At 41.6% G+C, this 25,595-nt stretch overlaps 1 protein-coding gene across 2 annotated transcripts; it reads left to right on the top strand.

Annotated features, from left to right (window-relative positions):
• The first annotated feature begins 1,845 nt into the window (after positions 1 to 1,845).
• NXPE3 (neurexophilin and PC-esterase domain family member 3) lies at positions 1,846 to 25,241 on the top strand. Of its 2 annotated transcripts, none has more exons than XM_054627894.2 (7): positions 1,846 to 1,981; positions 3,141 to 3,189; positions 5,145 to 5,357; positions 12,804 to 13,564; positions 15,189 to 15,262; positions 18,501 to 18,707; positions 20,928 to 25,241. In XM_054627894.2, exons 3-7 carry the CDS (start codon positions 5,265 to 5,267, stop codon positions 21,476 to 21,478), a joined length of 1,686 nt encoding a protein of 561 aa, XP_054483869.1. In that variant the 5' UTR covers positions 1,846 to 1,981; positions 3,141 to 3,189; positions 5,145 to 5,264; the 3' UTR covers positions 21,479 to 25,241. The 2 variants fall into 2 exon arrangements, with proteins under 2 accessions (XP_054483869.1, XP_077030516.1); XM_077174401.1 differs by lacking the exon at positions 1,846 to 1,981 and adding an exon at positions 2,169 to 2,615.
• Positions 25,242 to 25,595: the final 354 nt, after the last annotated feature.

Genomic DNA, 25,595 nt, shown 5'->3' with positions numbered 1-25,595 from the left:
CAGGGCAAACCAAAACAATCCTCAACACTTGCCTATAATCAAGAATGGGTTCAGTAGTCCCATATATATTATGAAGAATACTCTGTTTTATTGATGAATTTTTGTAGATGAGAGAGAGAAGAGCAATGGGGCCAAGGGCCCAGCATAACTTCATCTTACTGCATATACTTCTGAAAAAAAAAAAAGGAAATCTGATTATTTTTCATTATCCAGTTTTCTGTGCTCAAATCAAAATAACTGGCAAGTGTTTCTGGTGTGATAAACAAGGAGGGATGTAAGGTGAGCAACAGCTGCTTAAGCTGTACTTCTTTTGGCACTAATGACATTTAGATGTTGCATGGTGATGAGGTGGAACAGACCTCACTAATGCCATTGACTCTCAAATAACCCAAACAGCCTTTTATATGGGGCTTTTTGTAGAGCATGGGGGCAAACACAGAGTAATTGTTTTCTGGCCTCTGTGCAAAAGGACTTACCATGTTAGAGATTAGAAAGGCATTTTTAATTCATTATTAGGCCTTTATCAAGACTAACTATAATGATAACTGAAGAATTTCTAGAGAGAAATAATATGGGGATCACTTCCCATCTCTGAGGGGAGGTGAAATGTGGCAAAAGATAGCACAGCAGTACCTATTTCCTTAGAAGTGACAGTTTTTCTCACTGTTGTCACCTTCCATAACCTTCACCCCCAACATCACTCCAGATATATTAAGAGATGGATAATGCTTGGCATTTGGCACACAAGTTTTGCCTTAGGTTGAGCTGCAGAGCTTTTAGGGAATCTGATGCACTGCATGGCTCAGGAAGGAAGAGTGGAGAGAAATGAGACTGCTGTAGAACTGATAGACTTTGTGTATTGAGAGGGGAAAAAAATCAGTACCAATTATCTTTCAAAATACTGTCTTTTTAATGTGTTCTGCTTGTACAGCCAGATGGCTTTCAATTCTTGACCTACAGTGTATAATAGAAATAAAAGCTGGTGCCTGTTGAGATTTTGCTTTCTATCTCTACCAGGTAACCACTGTTGTAAGATGCAGAAAGGAGAAAAATAGAGGTAAAATCACTTCAAATTAGCTATGGCTGGGGTAGAAGACAGAAGTAGGCATTTTCTAATGGCTAAAATACTGTGTTCACAAGAATATTTCAGCTACTCTGTCTTGTTTCTGGTTTTAAGCAACCCACATATTCCTTAGTAAAAATAAGCTTAAGCCCTTAAGCTGTACTCATACAAAGAACTTCTGGCATGTGAATATTTTGGCATTCCCAAACTTATGCAGTGTTTACAAGCGTTTACAGAACTAATTGCAGATGTCCTGCAGATTGAAATTGCCATCCGGCTCTGGTGCAGGGTGCAAAGCTCAGCCCTGACTGTGTCATGTCCTCGTCAAGCATCGTGAAGTCCTGCCCCAATGCAGCTGCGTTTGCCCAGTTCGGCTGTGCTGGGCCGTGCCTGCATCCCCCGCTCAGCCCCTGCAGCTGCTCTAGGTCCAGGCTCTCCTTTCACAACCTTCTCTCTGTCCAAGACGCCGCCTCTGCTGCTTCCTGCTCCGTTCTCCTGCGTTTGAGCTGCGATGGTTCGTGTCAGAGCCTTTTCCCTTGGCTGGGGACCGTGGTGATGCTACCCAGGACCGTGGTGATGCTACCCAGGCCACAGCGCTTGGCTCCGCGCCACCCTCCCACATCCTGCTTTCCTAGGCTCCACCTGCCGTGGCCACAAAATAACAAGGACGATGGCGTTGTTTTTGTTGGGTTTTGTGTCTGTTTCCCTTTCCATTTACCCTTCTCGGCACAGAGGCTGCGGCAGCTGCGGCGGGGCCAGCGCCGCTATCGGGGCGGGCCGGGAGGAGGCGTGGCGGCCGCTGCCGCTGTGTGAGAGGCGGGCAGGAGGGAGGGGCGGCGGGAGCCGGGCTTTTACAGCCAGCGCCTCCGGGCCGGGGGCGAGGCCGCCGCCTGGCCCGGGGGAGCGCCGGGGGCTGCGGTGAGGGGGCGCGGGCGGCGCGGCCTGGCGCGGCTCGTCTGGGGAGCGGGGGGGAGGAAAGCCCGGCGGGGCAGCCGGAGGGCGGCGGGCTCGGGGCCGCTGGGGGAGGCCCGGGGCGGGAGGCGGGTGCGGGGTCCCGGGGTTGACGGGTGCCCTGCTCCGATCCCCGTGGCCGCGGCCGGGTCCGCCCGCCCGCAGGGCCGCGCTGCCCGCGCCGTTCAGGGCGCAGCGAGGCGGCGGCTGAAGGAGCTTCCTGCCGGTCCGGGGCTGCCTTGTGCCGCTCCCCGGGCACGCTGGGACTGCCTTGTGCCGCTCCCCGGGGATGCCCGTCCCGCGGCATCCTAAAAGTACCTTTGAAGAAATAAAGCGGAGCTGTACGGTTCGCACTGGCGGCAGCGGGGCTTCCTGCTCGCTGCCCCCGTCCCTGGCCCGAGGGTGCGTGTCCGGTCCCGTGTTCCGCGGGGGCTGCGGCGCTGCCCCCGGGATATCAGCGGGCTGGCAGCCACCAGCTCCCCGCGCCCCGGGGACCAGGGCGGAATCTGCGGAAAACAGCAGCAAATCTGCTTTTCCGTGCTGGCAGCCAGGCGAGCATCAACCCCTGTGCCCCAGTGACATATGGTTTGGGCATCGCCAGGTAGCGGCTCCTCTGTGCCTTGGAGATTTGCGTGGCAGAATTTGGAGAGGTTGCACTCATACCTGCGTTTGTAACGCTGCTGGATAGAGAGCTGTGGGGATAGAGAGCTGACAGTAATTGACAACTTGTAAAAAAACCCAAAGTAACAATCCTGTAATGGAGCATGCGGCGTAATTTAATGACGTATTCATAAAAATGTCATTAAATCGGTTTTTGTTTTTAACATTGGGTAAAATGGGGCTTGTGGTAACATGGAACAAAGCTGAGAGAAGTAATACTTAGCAATAAATAGCAGAAAATTCAAGTGCACAGCATTGAAGTTTAATAGAATAAAATACTTCGACAAAATCCTTGGGTAATTGTAGAAACTAAAATGATTTTACAGGTAAAGAGTTGTAACTGCCATTTTATTTGTTGCCACTGTAAGCAAATCACCAATGTATAAATTTTACTAAGAAATATTTGTGTGCATTTCTATAAATATATTTATTTTTCAATGTATTGTTTCAATGTATTGTTTCCAAGGTTGTTGGCCTTTTGTGTGGATGGCTTCAGAGAACATTTCAGGAGTAGGGTAAGTCCTAAGGCTTTTTGGTGTATTTATGGGCTTCCCTTATACAAAAAATGAATGGGATCAATTGTTCACCAACTGTGATGAAACTGGAAGTATAGTAAGCCTTTAGCATAAAGAAAGCTCTAAACACGTACATTTAAATGTTTTAGGGCATGTGACATCTACAGAATACAGAAAATTAAAAAAAAAAAAACTATGGAACAGTGTTTGTGGTATTTTTAGGCATCTGAAATTTTAGGCATATGAAATTACATTACATTTTCAATGTCTTCTGCTTTTCAGTCATGTGGAAAGAATTCTCAGCAACAATTGAAAATTCTGGTTTTGTCTATTGTATTTGTTTTTCTTCCTCAAATGGACATATATGTCCTTAAATTAGCATTTTCATGTACTCTAGGTATATTTAGTATCAATTTATGACCCAAGCTGCTGTTTTATGCAAATTTCATATTAGCGCAGAACTGTTCCGACAAAGCTGTGTTTTTTTTGGCATTTTTATACTTTCACTTTAACGGATGTCTTGCTCTTTCAATGCTAGTTCATTGGTCAGAAATGCAATCTCTCTAATTCTCAGCAAAGCATTTGAAGTTATAATCCCTATAATCCTTGTAAAGCAATTTGATGTGTGGTCTATTTTGAGGCTGTCCTGGTTGTGCCAGTAATGTATTTCAGTTTTCTAGCCTGTATTCATTTGATAAATAATTTTTTAATCTTGATATTTAATGTATCATTGTGTTTCATTTAAATTTACACAGCATTTTTCATATAGTCTTAAAACTATAGGTACTATGTATTATATCTTAATTGTATAAATTCTCAGTTATACTATTAATGGAAAGTTATACCCAGTTTATGTAATCATTTGATTATGTTGTTGCACTTGGTGCATGGTTGTATGAGTAATGCTGCTTTGAGGATGTTTGGTTTGGAGAGATTGGTGTCTTTTGAGTGTCTCTCCTTGCCATCTGTTTTCTGTTTCCAAGTTTAGAGCTTCTGCAAGAACAGTACCCTTTTTGTTTGCAAAAAGACTGCATCAAAATTGTCCTTCTCAGAAAGAAAGGAAGGTTTAAGAGTCAATCTGAGCAAGCATTGAGAACTTTATCAGTGGCTGTAAAGTCTGTGATTTTATAGCAGATCAGTCATCAAGCAACCTTAAAGGAATGATATTGTATGAAAGTTAAAGTTTATGAAAGACAGTACTATTATTAGATTTAAAGAACCAGAAACACCAAATCCCAACACATTGTATTCTTTCAAAAAGTTTATTTTTTTTATTTTTTAGAGCTGCATATGAGTGCCTGAGATAAAAGCAATGATAAAAAAGCAAAACAGGGAAGATGTAATGTAATGTTATAGATGTGCATGAAGTTAAATTTTAGTGCTTTCAATCTCTTAGGTATCTCCTCTTTAATGCTACAGTTGATTTATTTTCCCCCTCTTCCCAAGCAGAAAACTGGAGGAAGTAAGTTTTACCTTACTTATCCAAATTTGTTTCAGACACCAGTGTTTAATAACAACTTAATGGAATGTGTAAACAGGTAAATGAGAGAAGTCTAAACCCACAAGTTTCTGCTATAAAAGTTAACGTGAAATGTCCAAACCCACAAATTATTGTTTCAGTCTGGACGGTGATGGTGTGGCCTAACAGATAAATAGGATCGTGGTAATTTGTTTTGGTCTTTTTGATTGCCTAAATGAAATCTTGCATTCTTCTTTTGCCCTTTTTTTTGGTATCCACTGCAGGTGAGACCAGCTTTATGATAAGGGTTTGCTTTGGCAGAAAATTATGTAACATGATAGATAATGCTGTTCATATTAGTTCCACAAAAATAATCTGTGTTGACTGTTCTGTTGTACTAGTTATTGCCCCACCATTTGTAAACTTTCAGTGCAAAACTTGGCTAGTTCCAGTAACTTTCTGAGACTTAGTACAGTTTTTGTAAATGCACTTGCAGGAATGAAGTGGAAGCCAGCTGAATTCTCTCGTGCCCTGCTGAGACGAAATGACATTCACGTTTGGGGCGAATGGAAGCCACGGCAATGTGTAACATGGGAGGGAAAGGCACGGATGGACCATGTGGCGTGACTCGTTCAGGCTGCAGCTCTTCTGCCTGCTCATGGCAGTGCTGGCTGTCGTGGTGCTGGTCCATAACTTTTTTCAGTTAGAGGTAAGTGGAACCTGTTTCTTCTCCGAGATGGCTTGAGCAACATTATGGGCTTTTGAGTGTGAGGTTAGAATTGTCTGACTGACAGCACTTAGCTATAAATAGGAATCACAGAAAATTCATAGTTGAAGGTATGTCTGGAGGTATTTAATTCAACACCCTCCTAAACAGACTGACATCAGAGTTAGTTTGGATTGCAACAGGGTATTTTGACTTTTGACCATATTCAAAGACACTCATATTTCACAACCTACCTAGGCAGCCTGTTAGAATGCTGCATCCCTCTTAGAGGGAAGAATGTTTGCCTTAAGTGCAACCTTTTATCCTATTAGAATGTAACTCCAGTTCCTCTGTGACTCCCCTGTGGTTAGTGAAAGACTGCCGTTAGGTTCCCTTTTGGTCTTCTCTAGAATTAAAAAAAGATGCTTTGGTTCCCTTAGTGTCATTCCAGTTCCCTAAGCATCTCAAGGGTTCTTAGCTAGTCTTGCCAGCTTTACTCTGGCATGGGTTGTCCAAAAGCCAGACACAGTGTTCTAGGTGTGGCTTCACCATGGTCAAGTTGAGGAGAACTCTAACTTTGCTCAATCATCTGGTTAGGAGCTTGTTCATTCTTTGCTACAATGCTGTGCTGCTGACACACAGTGAGTTTGCTGTCTCCTGGAATCCCTAGGTCTTTTCTGAAGAGCAGTTACTAGCTTGTTCATCTCCAGCCTGTCTGATGCAATTTTTGTTTATCTTTCCCTTTTTCCCCTCTGCTGTATCTGTCTTGCATATTTCTTCATTTTACTTCTTGCTTCAGTGCAGAGGTACTTTCAAACTGCTTAGTCAGTAACTCCAGATTAAAGTCAAGGAGGATGAGGATCTGTCTTCAGGAGCCCTGGAGGCTGACCCTGCCCTCTGGCTGCCTGCATGGCCAGGCATTCCAGTGCTGCATTTGGTGGATGAGCATGGTAATTAGGTAACACCTTGTTAAATTATAGCTGTTCTTCATACATGCCAGCCAGTCAGTAAGTGCTTTATGCTTTTAAGTTGTGTATATGCTGTGTGCAGAATCTTCCTTCCTCCTGGCTGGTGATGCCCAAATGAAATGATCCAAAAGAGGGGCTGTAAAGCCCCCTCACTCCACACAAAATACAGTTGAATTGGAAGAGGATCATGTAAGGGTAAGGAAGATGTTTGGGAAGTCTAAAACTACAAGTGATTCAGGATCAATAACTGAAGAATGAGTGTTACATATTCCAGTACTTGTGGGCACATTAAATAGAAACTGCAGCAGCTGATTTTAAAGGAAGCAGGGATATTTTATTAAGGATTGCAGCAAAGCTGCAGAAGCTTTTGCAGTAAGTCTTTGTAGTTACTAAATGTATATATTCAAAAACTGGATGAATGCACAGAAGAAAAGTCCATTGGGGGTACTAGATCTTAAGATATTTACCCTAGTGTTTAAGAAATCTAAACCATAAAGGGCTAAAAAGTGTGTTAAGTCTACAGGAGGAAATGGCACAGCATGTTCAGTCTGTTTTCCTATATACCTGCTGTTGGAAACTATTGGCAATCAAAATATTGTGTTTGATGGACTTTTGGTTCAAGTTAGCATGATCCATTTTGTTTGTAGGAGGTAGCTTTTGTTTTCTCTTTTTGTGGTTTTATTTTGTTTTGGGTTTTGACCTAGGATGTTGCCTGAGGAGTGTTGATATTTAGAATCTTAAACTGTTTTCTTTCCATTTTAAAATTACATTTCTTAGAGAAAAGTTCTCTGGCAGTGCTTTGAGAGTGAAATGGAAAATGCAGGTTGAGTGTTCACTCTGTGCTTTTTCTGGCCATTGTCCATGATAAGTTTCTTTGTGGCTTTGTTGCCCTTTACATATCTGCTATTCTAACCTCAGTTAAGTATTTTGTTCCTGATAAATCTTTACACTATAACATGCAACTCTAACCCCTTCTGTTGACATGACTTTTCTGAATGGACCTGCTCCTGTATTTGTCTTGGCTCAGTTTTCCAGGCAGTCTAATATAGGCATTTATGCTGATTCTTTTCAGTCAGAGATCAAAGCCAGAAAAAATCTTATAACACTTTCACAGAATATCTGTAACCAAATCTGTTCAGGCTTTGGAAGGAGAGCTTATTGTTGGTTACTATTGAGAATGTGTTTGTAAATGCATCAGACATACTTCTCATCCCTAAATCATCCTAGCTGGTTAAAGCTCAAGATCTAAGGCAATTGTCAACCGGTGTCCCTTCTGTTTTGCTTTAGGATTTTATACCTTTTCATGTTGGAATGTTTCCTCTTAATTTCTTATACTACTAATGACATCCTCCCAACAGTCATACCCATGTCAGATTTTTACTTTTCTTGTGTTTAAAAAACCCAACAAGCTGTCCACAAAAGGTTTGGTAGCCTGCTTATTATTTACTTTGCTTTTTTTAATGGAATAACTATTCCTTTGAGGTCACATAGTTGATTATATAGTACCAGAAGAAATGTGTGTTTATTTTATTAGATTTTTTTTTCTGTGACTATAGCCAGACAGATAAAATGTGCAATTTTTTGTGAAGTATCAGGATGTTGCCCAGACATCATGCTCTCAGGATGCAGGAGGGATTGTGTATTTGTACCAGTGACCTTTGGGGTGACAGAACCACTTTGGGATTGGTTGTGAGTGCTATTTTATTTACAAGCCCCTAGAAGAGAGAGGAGAAGGTAAGTTTCTTGCCAGGACAGAGTATGAAATCAGATAGCTGAGAGTGAGCAAAAGAACTGTGTAACAAAGTTTTAAATTCTTGCTGCTAAACTGCAGGTGCCTACAAAAGATAACTTTATCTTATTCCAATTCCAATTATTTCTGGAACATTTGACTGTCAGGTGATGGCTTTTGAGGACTGGCTTTGACACTTAGAGTAGTTTAGCAGCCCTTCAGTGCTGTGAGATGGTAATGATAGAGAACTGATTTCATATCTGTCATAGACAACAAATAAAGTACCTGGAGTGTAAAATTACTGAATATAAGATGACTGACCTTTCAGGAATTGGTATTTGTTCAGATTCAGATGCTGTCTCCTGGAGCTTTTATTTCCCCACTGTGCCTGTTGCCTGGGAATCTCCTGTGTTGTTTCCTGTTCTAGTGACAGTGATTTAGGCAGGTTTCCAGCAGCTGTTGAGGCCAAAGCAGGAGTTAACAGCTGGTGGAAGATACTGGGATTTGAGGGGGAGTTCCCCTTTTTCAGCAGCCATGGAAATACTCAATGTTTTCATCAGCCACCTACACCGTGGTGTTTAACTGAGGACAGGTGTTGATTGCAGATCTTCCCAAGTACTCTGTGACTCATCTAGAGTATCTTTGAGAGCATTATTGCCTGGGTTAATCTATATGGTATACCTAATGTTTGATTAGTTGATGGTGAGAATGCCAAAAGCTGAGGAGATGAGCTGAAACTTCCATTAATTCTCATCAAAATACATTTTCCTTTTTTCCCCTTTTATGACATCTCTAATGCAGGAACTGCTAGTGGATTTATTTGTGCTTAACTGACATGTAATCTCTTCTGTCCTGCCTGTGTTACTTGGCAGATAGCCATTAAATTACTTTGTGGTCACATTTGGGTTCTGCTTAGCTTCAAAATGCAGTAAATTAAAAAAAAAAAAGATAGGTAGGAAAAAAAACCCAAAAAACCTAAACAAACTCCTCCCACACAAACAAAAACCGCTCAAACTCAGCAAGCAATGGGTTTGCACTTAAAATACATGACACCTTGAATGGGGTATACATGGAAATAAGCAAAGCACGTGTTATCCAACATGGAGCCTGTAATCAACACTAAAAGAATGTGTCATAAAGGAAGAGCACTCTTGAGAAATCCTCTCTATCTGCTTTTCATAAAGGAATTCTGTTTAGTTTAGCTACTAACTACAATAGAAAGCCCTCCATTCTGCACAGTCTCAGTATGATGACAGAGAGGAGCCAGAGAGACTTGGAAATGCCAAGAGGGAGTAGGAAATGAAGTGGGGACAAACTCAGCTAATTATTTACCTCAGAGCAGGCCTTGTGTATCCGTAGGGGCTGGAGAACTTAAGTACTTGTTTGGAGCTGAGCCTGGGAAGCACTTAAGAAAGGAAGATGGTTTGGAAAGCTTTTATATTCCAGTCAGGGATCTTTGGTGTATTAATGGACTCTCAGGCTTTTTCTGCCTTTACTGGCAGGGAGAATCTGTGCAATATTTTATTCTGTGAATAGCATACATGGTCTAGGTTATTTTCACACATAAGCTTCTAATTCTGCAACAATACAGGGTCCTGGTTAGGCTTGAAAGAGGGCTGTAAAGATGAACAAAGATGCTGGAGAAAGAATGCTCCTCAGGATGTTGATGCTCTGCTTTTACCTTCATGGAGCTTCCCCCTCAGGCCCTTTGAAGATAGACTGAGGAAGTATTTGTGGTATGATCTATTCTGCTTAGGGGGACATAACCTGGAGATCTTGAAGTGACAGTGCATGTCCTTGTTCTCAGCTGCATACAAGTGAAGAGCTTTGGCCTTATGCTCTGCTAAAAGTCTGTGTAGGTGGATTGATTTGGAGCAATCAACCATATTCTGTTTTCTGAATGAGTTTGTTGGCTTGGTGTTCTCTGCACCCTCTCTCACTGAAAGGTATGGGTATGCATTTGGAAAGACTTCAGAAAGCCTAGCTGGGCCAGAAATGGCATCTCTACATCTCTGACAGAAAGACTGGGTTAAAAGCACTGAGGAAATTTATGGAAAATTAAAATTAGGGATACATCAGTTTTTAAGCTGTCTTAGATGACCATCTCTTCTTAATTTGAAAGGATTTGTTTTTCCCATGTCCGCCAACCATTGAAGAACCAACTGAAAACCAGAAACTTTCTCTTGGGAACTTACACTGAAAACAGCAATTAATCCTAACACATATTCTCCCTTTCCACTCCTCTTTAGGAGTACATAAATATTTTTGCTGAGACATTGTTGCTGGCTTATTGGATGCATCAAAATATATAGCAAACTTTTAAAAATATTTCCATGCAGTATTTTCTGTTATATATATATATATATATATATATATATATATATGTATATATTTATGCATGAGCAAGTGAAGGGAAGAAGTTGTGAAGGTATCCAAAAATAGAAACTTGGCTTAATTCAATAGTGCATGTAGGCAAGATTTAAAGTAGAACTGTGCCTGAGATTCACTCTCAGCTTTGGCTGAAATTTACAGGACTAATAAAAGTAATGTGCAGCATACATCTGCAGCTTGGCTTGCTGTGATGGAAAACAAAAATAATTATGAATTATTGCCTTCAGGGAAAATTTATTAAATCCTGGGTGGGACTATAAAACAGAAGCAAAAGCTTCTATTGTGATGTTAACATCTAGTATATAGATGGGTATATGTCAATTATGTTTTAGAGCTACAGTGTAGCAATTTACAGTTTCAGGTTTTATAGTTAACTTGGATATCAAACAAAGATTTTGTGTATCCGTCCTACATCCTCCTGTGCTCATCCTCTTTTCTCTAAAGCTGATCAAAACCAATTTATGTCACAGACTTCAAAAGCCTGTATGTTTTTATTGCTTGTTAGGTTTACCTTTCTTCTGAATAAGTATGTTGAATCTCAGTGTGGTTCAAATGGTTTTAAGACACTGCTGATATTTCCATGGCCTAAGAAAGGTTTATAACAATGAATAAGGCTTTAATATGAGTGTTGTGATTTTAGTACAAGACATTTAAAAGTAGTTAGTAGTGAGTAGTTAGTTAAGGAGGAAGTAAATGGAAAACACTGAGGTATTGGTAAGTACAATGATATTTTTAAAGATTTCAAATAATGTAATTTGGATTTTTAGCAATCTTTCAAATCTAAATGAGCATATCATCTGATGCTATGTGAATGGTACACTGTATATATAATTTTAATCTTTGCTTGAAAGACTATTTTCCTTCTTTATGAAATAGAACTATGGATAAATTCTACTACATATACCTGGTAATTAATTGGTCATTAACTGCTGATTTTGTGTGTATTTTAAGGGGTTTTTCTTAATTTGCTGATTATAAATCTCATGGGTACCTCTGGAGTCTTAGACTGTGCTATTTTTAAAATTTTCCTAATGCAAACCTGCAAAATTATGTGATGTCATAAAGAAGATGGTATTTGCAGTCATTTGCATGCAAATACAGCTTTGGACACAGATATTTTTGCACAAAATACAGTTTTATCAAGTTGCAGCAGAAGCCCCCTCTCTTAGTTTAGTTTTGTATTTAAGTATTTTAATTTATAAACTCTTGTGTGATTAGGGGATGCTTTGCTTGCTGTTTCATTTGGTGCTAGAAGCAGCTGTATATAGATTTTAAAATCTTCTAAATAAACAAGCAGGTTTTTTGCCTGTTTAGTCCTAGCTTGTCCTGCACTATTCTACTTGCCAGCTGGCTCATGAATTCATTGTCCCAGGAGGATCTGGCTTTTGTTCTTTTATTTCTTTTAATGTGTACACAATGAGGAAACATGCACTTCAGATAATTAGCCAAGAAGAGATGTGAGAGTGACCAGATAAATGAGTGCAACTGCCACATGCAGCAAGCCTCTCTGGAAGGCATGTGCAGGGGTGCATCAGCTTAACCTGCAGTGTAACATCTCAAAGAAAACCTATTTCCCTGCATTACATGGAGCAGCTATTAGAACCCATGGTGCTCCAAGGCTAAAATGTTACTGCAGAAGAAAAGGAAACATGAGTTATAATTTATTTTTGTGGGGGTGTTCGCAGGGTCCAGGACGAGGGAAGAGATGAGAATCTTGACTCCATGTTTCAGAAGGCTGATTTATTATTTTATGATATATATTATATTAAAAGAAAACGATATATTAGAACTATACTAAAAGAATAGAAGAAAGGATTTCATCAGAAGGCTAACAAGGAATAGAAAGTAATGAATAATAAAAGCTCATGACTCTCAGAGAGTCTGAGCCAGCTGACTGTGGTTGGCCATTAATTAAAAACAACCACCTCGACCAATCACAGATGCACCTGTTGCATTCCACAGCAGCAGATAATTATTGTTTACATGTCATTTCTGAGGCCTCTCAGCTTCTCAGAAGAAAAAAATCCTAGCAAAAGGATTTTTCATAAAATGTGTCTGTGACACCTTTTGTCATTTTTTTTCACATTGCTGATATTTGGAGAGTGTACTGGTAGCTGAAACACTGCCATGCATTGGATGTATGCTCTTTAAATGCTTGTTTGCCAAAGCAGGATAACTACAGCTTAGAAATCTCATGGTCAAAGTAACAGACTTGGGTCTTCTAGTGAAGTTGATTCATTTGGTCAGCTTCAAAGGTCTGTTAAGCAAAGCCCAGTTCTTGGGACCATTTCCCAACAAAGCATCCATTATTCCCAGTGTTTCATTTCACAGCACAGCTTCAGGTAATCTTTTTCTCCCCAGCACCTGGATGATGACACAGTTTCAGGATCGAATTGGATAACAGAAAACAATGTCCAGCATTCTCTGTCCCAGACAGCCAAAACCACCAGGAAGCCTTACTGTGGGTACACGGAGCAGACCTTGTCCAAACGGGAACAAGCAGAGCAGGAATCCTTGCTTGCTGCAATACAGTGGCCAAAGCCCCCTGATGGCAAAATCCCCTTTGCACAGAGCACTGATCCCACACAGAGTGACTTTGTGATTGTGAAACCCAGCAAGTTCTTCAAGGTGGGTGATCAGTTGGAGGTACTTGTTCGTATGAAGGACTTCCAAGGAAAACCCAAGCAGTATGGTGGAGACTATTTACAAGCACGAATTCACTCTCCTGGCCTGAAAGCTGGAGCAGCAGGAAGGATTGTAGATTGCCACAATGGCCTTTACAAAGTCTTCTTTACCTTGCTTTGGCCAGGAGAGGTCAAAGTTTCTGTGTCACTTGTCCATCCGAGTGAAGCCATCCAAGTCCTCCTGCGTTTGCGAGAGGAAAGGCCGGACAGAGTCTATTTCAAAAGCTCCTTCAAGTCTGGGAGGTATTCAGAGACTACAGAGTGCAACGTTTGCTTGCCTGCAGGTCTCCCAGTCTGTAACTTCACAGATCTCTACACGGGTGAGCCATGGTTCTGTTACAAGCCTCGGAAACTGTCCTGTGCCAGCCGAATCAACCATGCCAAAGGTGGATATCTGAAAGGTCTTCTGACACAAGAGGAAAGTCTCTTTTTCCAAAGGTTTGTATGTTGTTCGATTTATATATATTCAGTCAAGTAGTTTTGTTTGGTTTTTTTCATACAAATGTTAGCCTATTGCTTAAATATGACACATACCTTAGAGAAGGAGTGTAACTGCGGGACCAGGTGTTTGGTGTTAGTTGTTGAATAGTTTGTTCCCCTCCATTCAGCAGTGCAAGAATCTTAGACAGCAATCTTAAACTTGCCATGTAGTTCTCTTTCTGTGCTTTGAATTCAACCTTACTGAATTTCACAAGAGCATGATGTCTAAAGCTGGTGGAAACAGCTGGGGGACTTTTTCCTTATTTTCTGTTTCCATACCTGCACTTGCAATATTAATAACAATGCTTTGAGAAGTATTTTTGTTCAAATCTAAACTATTCAAAAAGGATCTGGGTTTTAGGCTCGTTTTTACAGAAATTACCAATTGTTTTTGTCCTAATCAAAAATTGTCTTAAATGTGTTCCTTGTCACTAATATAACTTTCAAATCTTATAAACAATTTTCATAAAGGAAACACCTGGTAGAACAAATTGCTGAGCAATACCCATGCAAATGGAAATGATCTGTGCATGTTATTTCAAGTGTCAAACTAAATTAGTTTCACAGTCATATTTTATTTCTGCATTCGGCATTAAAAAAACCCCAAACCATCTCTTATTGCCTGCGTAAGTGTGACAGAACTGCTTCTGTATGAAATTGCACAGCTGAATTTAGATAGTTAGTTACTGGGTAGTGTCAGAGTTGTAGATGTAGGCTAATGCCTTGCTCTCCAACAAAGATGTTGTAGGGAAGTCTTTTGGCACTATGTTCACTTGATGTCTAAATTGGGAAAGATTTTAGGGTAGCAGCTCCAAATAGTGTAATTTAGGAAAGTATGTGTGCATGTTCATAACCAAGACCAGAAATAAAAAGTAAGCATCAGTGGGGTTTTTTTGGCTCTTCCATATCAAGTCTGTAAATGGGTCTTTTGACTTTGTGTCTCTGCCAGTCCACCTGTAAAATATAGCTTATATTTATTATGGTGATGTTTCCATATGGGGATGGAAAAGGTGTTTTTCTTGATTTAGTTTTGATTGTTTATTTGTTTGTTTGTTTCATTCAGCTCTGAGATCCTTGACCGAAGTGGCTTAAAGAAATTCCAGATAATATATTTCTTAAATGGAGGGAAAAAAAAATAGACAAGGATTCTCTTCAAAACAGTAGCAAAAGACAGAACAAGATCTCAGTATTAGTCAGCTGGGAGCTGCTGCTGTAGCCCTGTACCCTTGCAGTGGTTGTCCCCACAAGTTCTGCAAGCTGGGAACATCTTTGGGGCAAATCCCCAAAAGCTTCCTGCAGACCTCTGACAGCTTGATTGCTTTATTGAGATTTGTGTCAGTACAAGCTTGCACAAGATTTGTGTCAGTGCCATGAAATTTTGAATTTGGATCGAGAATAGCAACGGTAGTCTCAAAATAAATGTGGAAAGAATTCAGCTGTAGGAAGTAGAGTAAACTTAGAGTAAAAATTCATAGTACTGTGTGCTTATTTGAAGTGGAGTAAGAAAAAAAAAAAGATTAATATTACCTCCAAGTTTCACAGTAACTTTTACAAATATTGCTGTGTTCATTTTTTGTTGAAGTGACGTGAATATCAAAAGGCCAATACTCTCCAGTGGACCTGATTCAGTCATTGTAAAGCCCAAGGCATTTACAGGTAAGGTGAACTGCTTAAGATTCTTGTTGGTAATTCATAATTTAATTTATAAAAAGAACGACAGGCATCAAATAATAATTTAGGGGTTTTTTTAGCATGGCAAAAAAGTCAGTATCAGATTTCTATTGAGATGATGAAGGCTTTTGGGTATTAACTTTAATACAGGTTCAGAAATAGTGATTTTTTTTTCTGAAATTACATAGATAAATGGGATTATTAGCAAAAGAAGAAATCAAAAGAAGAGAGTACTTTGTTCTCTTGCCAAAAATGTCTTTTATTTCTCCTAGCATTTACTCACAGTGTAAAATGTCTTAGAGTAACTGCTTACCAAACTCTCAATCTAATGAAAACAGCTGTGTGGTGTTTCTTAATTTCTTTCTTTGTTAAGAATGTTGTCGAACAGATTTTGATAACTTGCATTTAAGTATTACTATAATTTGTGTTACCACAGGATGTCAGAATCTACAGTTCTGGACCAGAACCTAATTGTTCTGTGCCCTTTCTAAGAACAGAACAAAGACAGTCTGTACTAAAATTAACTCAGATTTTATCTCATTCATATCCAAAGGCAAGTTTTTTATGCTTCTAAAAAGTCTGCATAAAATGTGATACACAGTGAATTATTTCTTAAATGAAAACTTTTCATATTTGTTTTTCATAAGGTCATAAGAGACTTTTAAGGTAGAGTTACTGACCTGAGCAATAAAGTCTGAATGGAAGGCGACTTAGAGCATTTCTTGCTTTTAGTTTTACTGTTCACTAAAAAAATACAGTTCTGCTACTAGGTTTGCAGCATTTTACCCTCCACCTCTTTTCTTTGTCCAGATCCTTTAGCTGATATGTTTCTGTTGCTTTTTTCATCCTGTATGGTTCCTGGCAGAAACTGCTGCAAATTCAAAATTTGATTGTCACCCTTCTTCCAGGAGCTAAGAATGATCAAAGCCTGCTTATAATGTCCTGACAATTAATGCTGGGTTAAAAAGTGTTGATAGGCATAGCACATTTCCTCAGGGAAATTCCTTCCAAGTACAGCAGTCTCTGAATAAATAAACGGAACTCATTGGTATAATGCTTGTGAATGTGTGGATTGGTTAGGACTGATGATACACACAAACTCTTTGTTCTGCTGTTGTTCTTTTTGTACAGGTTTTTCTGTACGGTGGTAAATGTAGATCAAGTTTTTAAAAACATTTTCTGAAATACAAGTTTTTATTTCTATCTTTGTTTTTTAACTTCAGATTGGAGCTTTTATTCTCTTTTATAAAATAAGGGCCAATTCTGAATTCTAGGCCAAAACTGGTATGATACTATACACAGACTTGATTTACTATGGGGCACCAACAAGTTGTTCTAGTACCACTCTTATATATATATAAAAGTATCCATCTAAAAGGTAAATAATTGAATTGCTTTTGCATCAAAGCTTAGAATCTAACAAACTCAAGTTGGGAATTCACATTATGAGTTAGTCTTTAACTACATGATCATGTGAAGGCTTTTTTTTTTCCTTTCACCTGTTAATAAATATTAGATGAGTTCACATTATTAGCTAGGGGTTTGTTTTCTTCCTTGTTCCTGCAGTCAGATTTAAAGAATCATCCAGAGATAGAATTTTCTGATGGCTTTGTTCTGTGGTAATTGTGATTATATTATTTGTGTTATACAAATGTGATTATATAGTAGTTTGCTTTTTAGTGTCCCTGTGAGGTCTAAGGAGGTTAACATCCTCTAACACAACATGCAGAGGATATTGAATAGAAAAAGAGCAATTAAAAATGCTTATTAGGAAAGATGGTTATGGTTGGCTCTATCTGTGTTATAATGAAGCATCTATCAGAGGATGCTTTTGGGCCCTGGAATTCCAGTGCTTGTACTTTTGCATCATTCAAACAGTCCCTGGCATGATTTTGGCCATGGCAAGGTGTGCTTTATCAAACAGCTGTAAGTTATGACAGGGCATGGACTGTTCTTAGCAGTCCCCACACCAAGGTGAGTAGAAGTGTTTAAACAGCTGGAAGTATCTGCTCCATGCAGCTGGTGTTTGTGCCAGGGAAGATCTCCATGCTTGTTCAGCTGAGGTATTTAAATACAAATGGCAAAGGAGGAACCTGAAACAGCCTTACAGAACTTTGATGTACCAATATCACTCTGGTTACTAAGAGAAATATGGCAATATTTAGCTGACATAACCATGAGATTGCATGGTTATGAGATTGCATCTCTTCCTGATACCTTTGCTTGCAAGGTATTACTCAACTTCTGCAAGTTAAAAGGGCATCCTATGGAGCAGAGATTCCCTGATGTGTAGTTGCCCCTCAGGGAGCTGCCTGTCCCATGCAGTAAATGGGGAGGGGGCTGGATAGCAGAGATAAAGTACGAAATCCACGGAATTAGGGACTCTCTTAGTTATCCTATTCAAATGGCACATACACCATTTTTGGTCATAGCTGCAATTCTGGCATTTTCTAGCTTTGGAGGCCTTATGGTTCAGACTTAACTCTTCTATAGTGCCGAGGTATGTGTTATTCCGTAGGAGTAGTTTTTCTGGGGTCTGTTTCGGTCTGTTTGGGGGTTTTGTGGGTTTGTTTCGGGTTTGTTGGATATTTCTCTGGGTGTTTGCCAGGCTGTCCCCGCGGGTCGGTGTCCCCGCCGAGCAGCGCTGCCGTGCGCGGACCGGCCGCTGGAGGGCAGCAGCGCGCCGCGGCAGGGCGGCCTCCGCTCCTTCTGCAGCGGGACGGGGAGGATGCTCCGCCGGGCCCCTGCCTCCGCTCCTTCTGCAGCGGGACGGGGAGGATGCTCCGCCGGGCTCCTGCCTCCGCTCCTTCTGCAGCGGGACGGGGAGGATGCTCCGCCGGGCTCCTGCCTCCGCTCCTTCTGCAGCGGGACGGGAGGATGCTCCGCCGGGCTCCTGCCTCCGCTCCTTCTGCAGCGGGACGGGGAGGATGCTCCGCCGGGCTCCGGCCTCCGCTCCTTCGGCGGCGGAACGGGGAGGATGCTCCGCCGGGCTCCTGCCTCCGCTCCTTCTGCCGGGCAAACACCCGCCACTGAGCGCTTCCAGTGCACAGAGGAAAGTGGCAGATACGTTTTTACATTAGCGGCAGAGGTACCATTTAATTTAAACCAAGTTGAACTATAATCGGCCACCCAGCTCTTGTCAGCAGTCGCTGACTACATGTCAGTGAAGATTATGGAGGCTGTTTTGGTTGCATGTTAATTTCAAAGGATTTTTCTCTTCCAGATTCAAGCAGTATGGGGAGAGCTGAAGATCCCACAGCTTCCCCTTCTGGTTATTATTATGAAGACCAGTGGAGGTCCAGAACACATTGGATCCATAATTTTAACAAATCAGAGGATATAACTGAGTGCTTACAAGGAAAAGTAATCCACTTGTTTGGAGACTCTACAATAAGGCAGTGGTTTGAATATTTGACAGCATTTGTTCCAGGTAATTTTAGCTTTGTTATTAGCTTTAAGGACCTTTACAAAGCCTTATTTCTCATACCTCAGACACAGAGCTGGTTTTACTGAGTGACAGTGACAAAAACAAAGGAAGAGGAAAGACAAAACCTCATCAGAAGCCCTGGCAGACAGCCAAATGTTTGAGCAGACACTGAAAACATGTAGGCCTTGTAAATGGGGCCACCAGGTATCTGCAAAGTTGTCCTTGTAACAGGACTGCTGCTGTGCTCATGAGTTAAGGCAGCAGGAAATCACTTGGGTTGCCTCTGTAAGGTCTTGCAGCATCCTAGTCACAGGAGAGATTTTGGAATGAAGTAGCAAATTACCTCCATTGCTATTTATAGGTTTTGGGGCCCTTTTCATTATTCAAGTTACTTAAGTAGAAGAACTTCAGTAGAAAATTAAATATTCCTGCCTCACTCATCCCTTTCCTCTGAACCACTTCAGTTGTGTTGGAATACAGTCTTTGAGCTGCCTTAATTCCTACAACTTGAAATAGTCTTTAAATTTAATGGAGTCCTAAAATTGCTAGAAGGGTTCTTGTGAACCCTGGATTCAGAGAGTAACACTGAGTATTTGGAAAATTTATTTTTTGCTAGAGAGAAGGAAATAGCTTGGGAAACTTGGAAAAGGCATTGACAGCCTTATGAAATCCAAATGTGCTGTCCTGCAGATTTCAACACCCATGAACTCCACTCTGAAAAATGATGCTCACCTTCTGTTTAGTTTTAGAGTTCTTTGAAATATGTTCAGGTTTTCTTGTCTACTTCTGCTTTGCCCTGTGGTCCAAGCATCTTGTTGACAGCTTGAAGTTCTTAGTTGTCTCTGTCCCTCTGCGAGCCTCTCAGGAACCCTGGGCCAGTCCCGAGTCGGCAGACACCGGGGGGCAGCCCTGACACGGCCGACAGCGGGGAGACACTGTCTGTGTGTGCCCCGAGGGTACTGAGGGCACCTGGGCTGACAGGGAGACACTGTCTGTGTGTGCCCTGAGGGTGCTGAGGGCACCTGGGCTGGGGGGAGACACTGTCTGTGTGTGCCCCGAGGGTGCTGAGGGCACCTGGGCTGGCAGCAGGGAGACACTCTCTGTGTGTGCCCCGAGGGTGCTGAGGGCACCTGGGCTGACAGCAGGGAGACACTGTCTGTGTGTGCCCCGAGGGTGCTGAGGGCACCTGGGCTGGCAGGGAGACACTGTCTGTGTGTGCCCCGAGGGTACTGAGGGCACCTGGGCTGGGGGGAGACACTGTGTGTGTGTGCCCCGAGGGTGCTGAGGGCACCTGGGCTGGCAGGGAGACACTCTCTGTGTGTGCCCCGAGGGCGCTGAGGGCACCTGGGCTGGCAGGGAGACACTGTCTGTGTGTGCTCCGAGGGTGCTGAGGGCACCTGGGCTGGCAGGGAGACACTCTCTGTGTGTGCCCCGAGGGTGCTGAGGGCACCTGGGCTGGGGGGAGACACTGTCTGTGTGTGCCCCGAGGGTGCTGAGGGCACCTGGGCTGGCAGGGAGACACTGTCTGTGTGTGCCCCGAGGGTGCTGAGGGCACCTGGGCTGGCAGGGAGACACTCTCTGTGTGTGCCCCGAGGGTACTGAGAGCACCTGGGCTGGCAGGGAGACACTGTCTGTGTGTGCCCCGAGGGTGCTGAGGGCACCTGGGCTGGTTGCCTTTGCAGCACAAGAGACACCAGAGACATCGGCAGAAGAGAAAGGGCCGACACTTAGCAGGGGTTAATCCAAGGTTTTATTAGGATCCCAAAGGAGCTTCTGCACCTCAGGGGCCTCCTGCCGAGAGCCCTGGGAGATGTGCCAAGGTTACGTTTAAAGGGAGGTGGAAACCAAAAGTAGATAACATTTTACCAACCAATAAGTGACTCTAAGGGGTGTGTACTGGGGGATGGACATTTAGGACAGCGTATGGGGCAAGGCTTGGGGGGCTGACCCCTGGCCTCTGGCTGATCACTCGACGACCTGGACTGAAGCTTCTAGATGGAGGGATGGGATGCTGAGTGATTGACAGAGAGCCAGGGTGGGGGTTTGGGGATGATCTCATCCCGGGAGAGGGATAACACAGGTAAAGGGAGGAGTGTACAGTCTGGGATAAACCATTTGGGAAAAATATGGGGATACAAAACAAAGCTACTTCAAAGTATTATAAAATATAAAAGTGCACTACAACACTTAGTCTTTTGCTAACGCTTGCTCCTGGCCTTTCAGATCTGGTGGAATTTAACCTGGGCAGCCCGAAGAACGTGGGCCCTTTCATGTCGGTGGACCTGAAGCACAACATCCTGCTGAAGTTCCGCTGCCACGGGCCGCCCATCCGCTTCTCCACCGTGTTCAGCAGCGAGCTGCGCTACATCGCCAACGAGCTCAACAGCATCGTGGGCGGCAGGAACACCGTCATCGCCATCACCATCTGGTCCCACTTCAGCACCTTCCCCGTGGAGGTGTACATCCGCCGCCTCAGGAACATCCGCAGGGCCGTGCTGCAGCTGCTGGACCGCAGCCCCAAGACCGCGATCGTCATCAGAACGGCCAACGTTCAGGAGCTTGGGCCGGAAGTGAGCCTCTTCAACAGTGACTGGTATTCCTTTCAGCTTGATTCTGTCATGAGGAAAATGTTCTCAGGAATTGCTGTGCACTTTGTGGATGCTTGGGAGATGTCTGTGGCTCATTACTTGCCTCATAACCTGCACCCTAATGAAATAATTGTTAAGAATCAAATAGATGCGTTTTTATCTTATGTGTGCCCTCTGCAAACTTAGCACAAATGGGTATCCCTATGTCGCCTTTTGCTATAGCCCAAGTACAGCTGCTCTTTTGAGCTGTGGAATGAGGCTGGATGATATGGAGGAACTCTGGGTACTGTACTTGCATGCAGGATAAGTAGAGTGGCCTTAAAGTCTGGGTAGCTGTGAAAGGGTGGTAAAGAGGAGTTGACTCTTCAGGCCATATCTTCCTGCAGGGTTGATTCCTTCAAGCTTATCATTCATACCTGAGATTATTAGAGAGCACCTTAAATTAAATTGGCAGGATTCAATAAGAGATATTTGGGTTATTAGCTTTACTAGTTATCTGCACTGTATGCCTAATTTAATCTGTGTGACACTGATTCTGTTGCCAGGGTCTTGTTGCTCAGAATAGTGTGTGAAACGTGGGAAGGATTTTGGGAATGATCTTTCTCTCAGCATTCCAGAGCTTAAGGGATGTCTCCTCCAGCTGTGTGTCAGAGAAACACAGTGTCTTGTTTCAAAGTCCTAATTAGAAATGTAAAGGGTGTGTACCAAAGTCACCAATAAAGAAGCACAATCACAATATCTGTAGAATTAAGTCATGAAGAATTTGCTGAAATCTAATTGAGCACCCTAGTTAGGCACCTTTGTTGTTTACAGATGGCTGCTAAATAGTGCAAATAGCCAGTATTTTAGTTTGGTTTCTTGTACTACTGAATTTCTTTTGAGCTTGGGTAAACTGTCTACTCCTTGATTTATCATTAGTAAGGATATGTGTGTTTTATGACCTCAGCGAAAACACTGTTTCAGGCAGTTTCTGCAAGTTCAAGTTGCAGGCTTGCCTACTTGAAGCTTAAAGCATTTGGCAGTGAAAGTGTTTCATTTACCAGTGAAAGTGTTTCATTTACCAGTGAAAGTGTTTCATTTACCAGTGAAAGTGTTTCCATTGCCTGCCAGCTGCAGCCGTTCCTTATGGTCCTGCAAGGGTGGGCTGCCCTCTGCTGTGTCCTTCATACCCCGAATCTGGACAGGGAGCCCAGTGACCCGAGGGCCCCTGGTGTGCTTTGGCAGTGGCTACACAGTGACTCCTCTTCAGGGTCTGGCAGTTCTGTCATTTCTTCATGAACTTCACTGCTGCCAGTATGAAAGGTGGCACACCCTGCACCCAAAAGCTGAGCGTGCCCAGGGTTGCCTTCATGTATCTGCTTGGCACAGACCCAGGTTTGCTGGGCCGACAGCTGGTGGCTCTCTGCCTCCTGGCCTGGCATTTGCTGCTGCTTACTTGATTGAGCCTGTCTACAGTTTTAACTAGAAGCACTTTGAAAACAGTTTGTGATAAAGTCGACTCCCAAATTAAACAGCAGAGAAGTGTTCCATGCTGTCTTATCTTTGGTCCCACTCAGGCCAAAGCCAGTTTTGACACTGGCTTGTGTCAAAACCAAGTTGAGTCTTTGTGAGCAAACTGAGATGGTTAATAAGGCAAATTGGCAGGTTGCACAGAGTGAAATTATCAAAATATCTTTTATGTTAGAAAAGTTTCACTCCTTGTTAGGTTTGCTGCTCTCCTATTGCCAGAGCCCTGTGAACCAATGCTGCCAGCTACAGCAACAGTGTTTCTTATTGTGTTCATTTTAAACAGCATCTGAGAAGTGGTTTAAAAACAAGTATAAATGATTTTAGCATGTAAAAGGCATCAGTACTATCCATCTATAAACTTTACAATTTAAAAATGTTTAAACATGTCTGGAGGAATTGTGTACACTGAAATGGCACCCATTCTTAGCTTTTCAAATCAGCAGTTAAGAGGTTCAATTTGCTGGTTCCTACTGACAACTGCCTCACACAGCATCTGCCCATACATTAGTGTTAGGTGACTGTTGCTTACTTTAATACGGTAATGGCAATTTATCCTCTGCTAAAAAGAGGCCACACCAATTCAGGTCTGGGAAAGTAAACTACCACAATGAAAAATGAACTTTCATCTTTTCCAGTTGTGATTTTTATAACAGGTAAAGGCTTTCATCCTGAATAACAACTCTATCCTAATAATATTCATGGAAATAGGACTTCAGACTTCTTTGAAGGAAACTACTGAATTTGTGGACTGACCATTAGGTTTAACTCATAAAGCCATATTGTGTGTGAAAATGTTGTGGCTGCATGTGTCTTCTCTGGGTGTTGTAGTGCTTGCTACTGCTCCTCAACAGCAGCTTTATATCACTGTTAGCTACCAAGCACAGAGAGAGAAGAAAATATTATTTTGAGTGCTTTGACAGTTGAGCAAAATAGAACAGAACTGCTCTTAGAAAAGGTGTTGAATTGCCTTCTGGTAGAACCTCATCCTTTAGATTAATTAGATTAATTTTTTAACAACAGATGAATTAACTTATTGGTAATGAACTTCAGGGAAATTGCCAGTTGGTTTAGAATGAGGCTCAAGATTTTAGTTTTTGGGCTCTGAAATAGACAGGGAAGAGAAATGAAGAATATGAGGATTTACCTGTGTTTGGGGACACTGTGTTTTTAGATGTCATTCAGGTGATCTATTAACGGTTTTTCATTTCTCTTCTCATCTTGTTACCATCTATCTCCTCATGTTACCAGTTGTGTATGTATGGGATATGCAAACACAGAAGCAATAAAATATTTTTAAATCAGTTTCTTTAAACTTCTAAATGGATTTCAATAGGGACTTAGGTTAAGGTGTTGGTTATTTTTGGAATTACTTAATGTGAAACAGGACTGGAAAAGAATTTCTCAGCATCTGTTAAGTATCTTTCTCAACACATAAAAAATTAATTCACAAGGTTTTCAAAGCCTTGTCTTCCCTTTCTTTGCATTTTCTTCCTTTGAAAGGAAAACATTGTATTATTTTTTATATTTTCATTCTTGTACTGATAATTTTGATTATTAATCTTTTATTAGATATTTATTTTTTAATTTCTTCATTCAAAATCCAGTTCTCTCAAATTCCAGTCAAAGAAACTACTTTTATTGTTTTTATTAGACGATTTCAGAATAATTTATTAATAATGTAAGTAAACTCCATTTTATATGTATTAGTCTTGCACTGTAATATTTTGAATCTTGTTTTTCATGTGTATATTCTTAGGCTGATTTCTTCCTTCTAGAAATTTAGTAAAAATGTTAGTTGAATTGTTGATGAGAAGGGAGGATGAAAAGCAAAAGCTTCCCTTTTTTCAAGTTTTCAGTTGCTTCTAATTTCATCTGCAAATGTAGCACTGCTTCATGAGATTTAAATTACCATTTTTCATTGCTTTACTTGTTATAGGTAAGCAATTAAACATGGAAACTTAGCTTACCACAAGTGTCTGTACAACTTTTTATGTACTGCAAGTGACAATTTCATGGGTACATGACAAAGACGAAGGTTTGATGTTGCCTTCTAGAGGGGTGGATGATACTGGGGTTTTGCTTTGGTTTTGTTGTAGAAGTGTGGGTTAGAACATTCTTCCATTCATGACAGTTTAAGTAATAGCAAAAAACTTCAGTCACAAATGTATTTTTCATTTATAAAGCACTTACTCCTTAAGTCTAGATAATTTAATGTATATTTAGACTGTTTGGAAGGCTCTTACTCTGTTGGGAGCAGTGAGGAACTCTGTATATTAGAGAAAGAACTTGTTTTTTTCTAATATATGTATGCTATTGTAATGCTTACAATATACAGAAGGCTCTACTGTCTTGTTTCCTGATGTGATCAGAAAAACAATTTAAATAGCCAAAAAGCTCAGAGAATGAAAAGTTCCTAATAAAGAGGGCAAGTTTACTTGAACCATTTAATCTGATTTAGTCTCAGTTTATCTTGTTTGCTGTAACCACACATCCTTTATATTTTTATAGCTGCATAATAATTCCCTTAGTTTTACATATGTTTTGTGTTGTGTGTTAGGTAGGAGTTTCATGCTATGGTTTATAGATTAAATTCACTCTAAGTAATTTTTTAATGTGATTTATATTTGGAGAGGGGTGATCTGTGCCTGACATGAGACCTAGCACTGAAGCACCCTGATGTTTCTCTCTGTTGGTGTGTCAGGCCTGACATACAATAAAAGCTCGTACACAATCCAGGTTTACTTCTTCGAGGGTTTTTGCAGCCCAATTGACCCACAGGACATCCTTAAACCAC

Source organism: Agelaius phoeniceus, chromosome 2 (assembly GCF_051311805.1).
Source record: "Agelaius phoeniceus isolate bAgePho1 chromosome 2, bAgePho1.hap1, whole genome shotgun sequence".
Lineage (NCBI taxonomy): Eukaryota > Metazoa > Chordata > Aves > Passeriformes > Icteridae > Agelaius > Agelaius phoeniceus.
Note: the sequence above shows the minus strand (reverse complement) of the source record. Positions and strands in the feature narration are given on the sequence as shown.

Bases quoted from the DNA above. Each gene is read 5' to 3' on its own strand.
- NXPE3 (XM_054627894.2), top strand. From the start codon at position 5,265: ATGTGGCGTGACTCGTTCAGGCTGCAGCTCTTCTGCCTGCTCATGGCA. The intron at 15,263-18,500 runs GTAAGGTGAACT...TTTCTCTTCCAG, and splicing joins AAAGCCCAAGGCATTTACAG to ATTCAAGCAGTATGGGGAGA. The intron at 18,708-20,927 runs GTAATTTTAGCT...CTGGCCTTTCAG, and splicing joins TTTGACAGCATTTGTTCCAG to ATCTGGTGGAATTTAACCTG.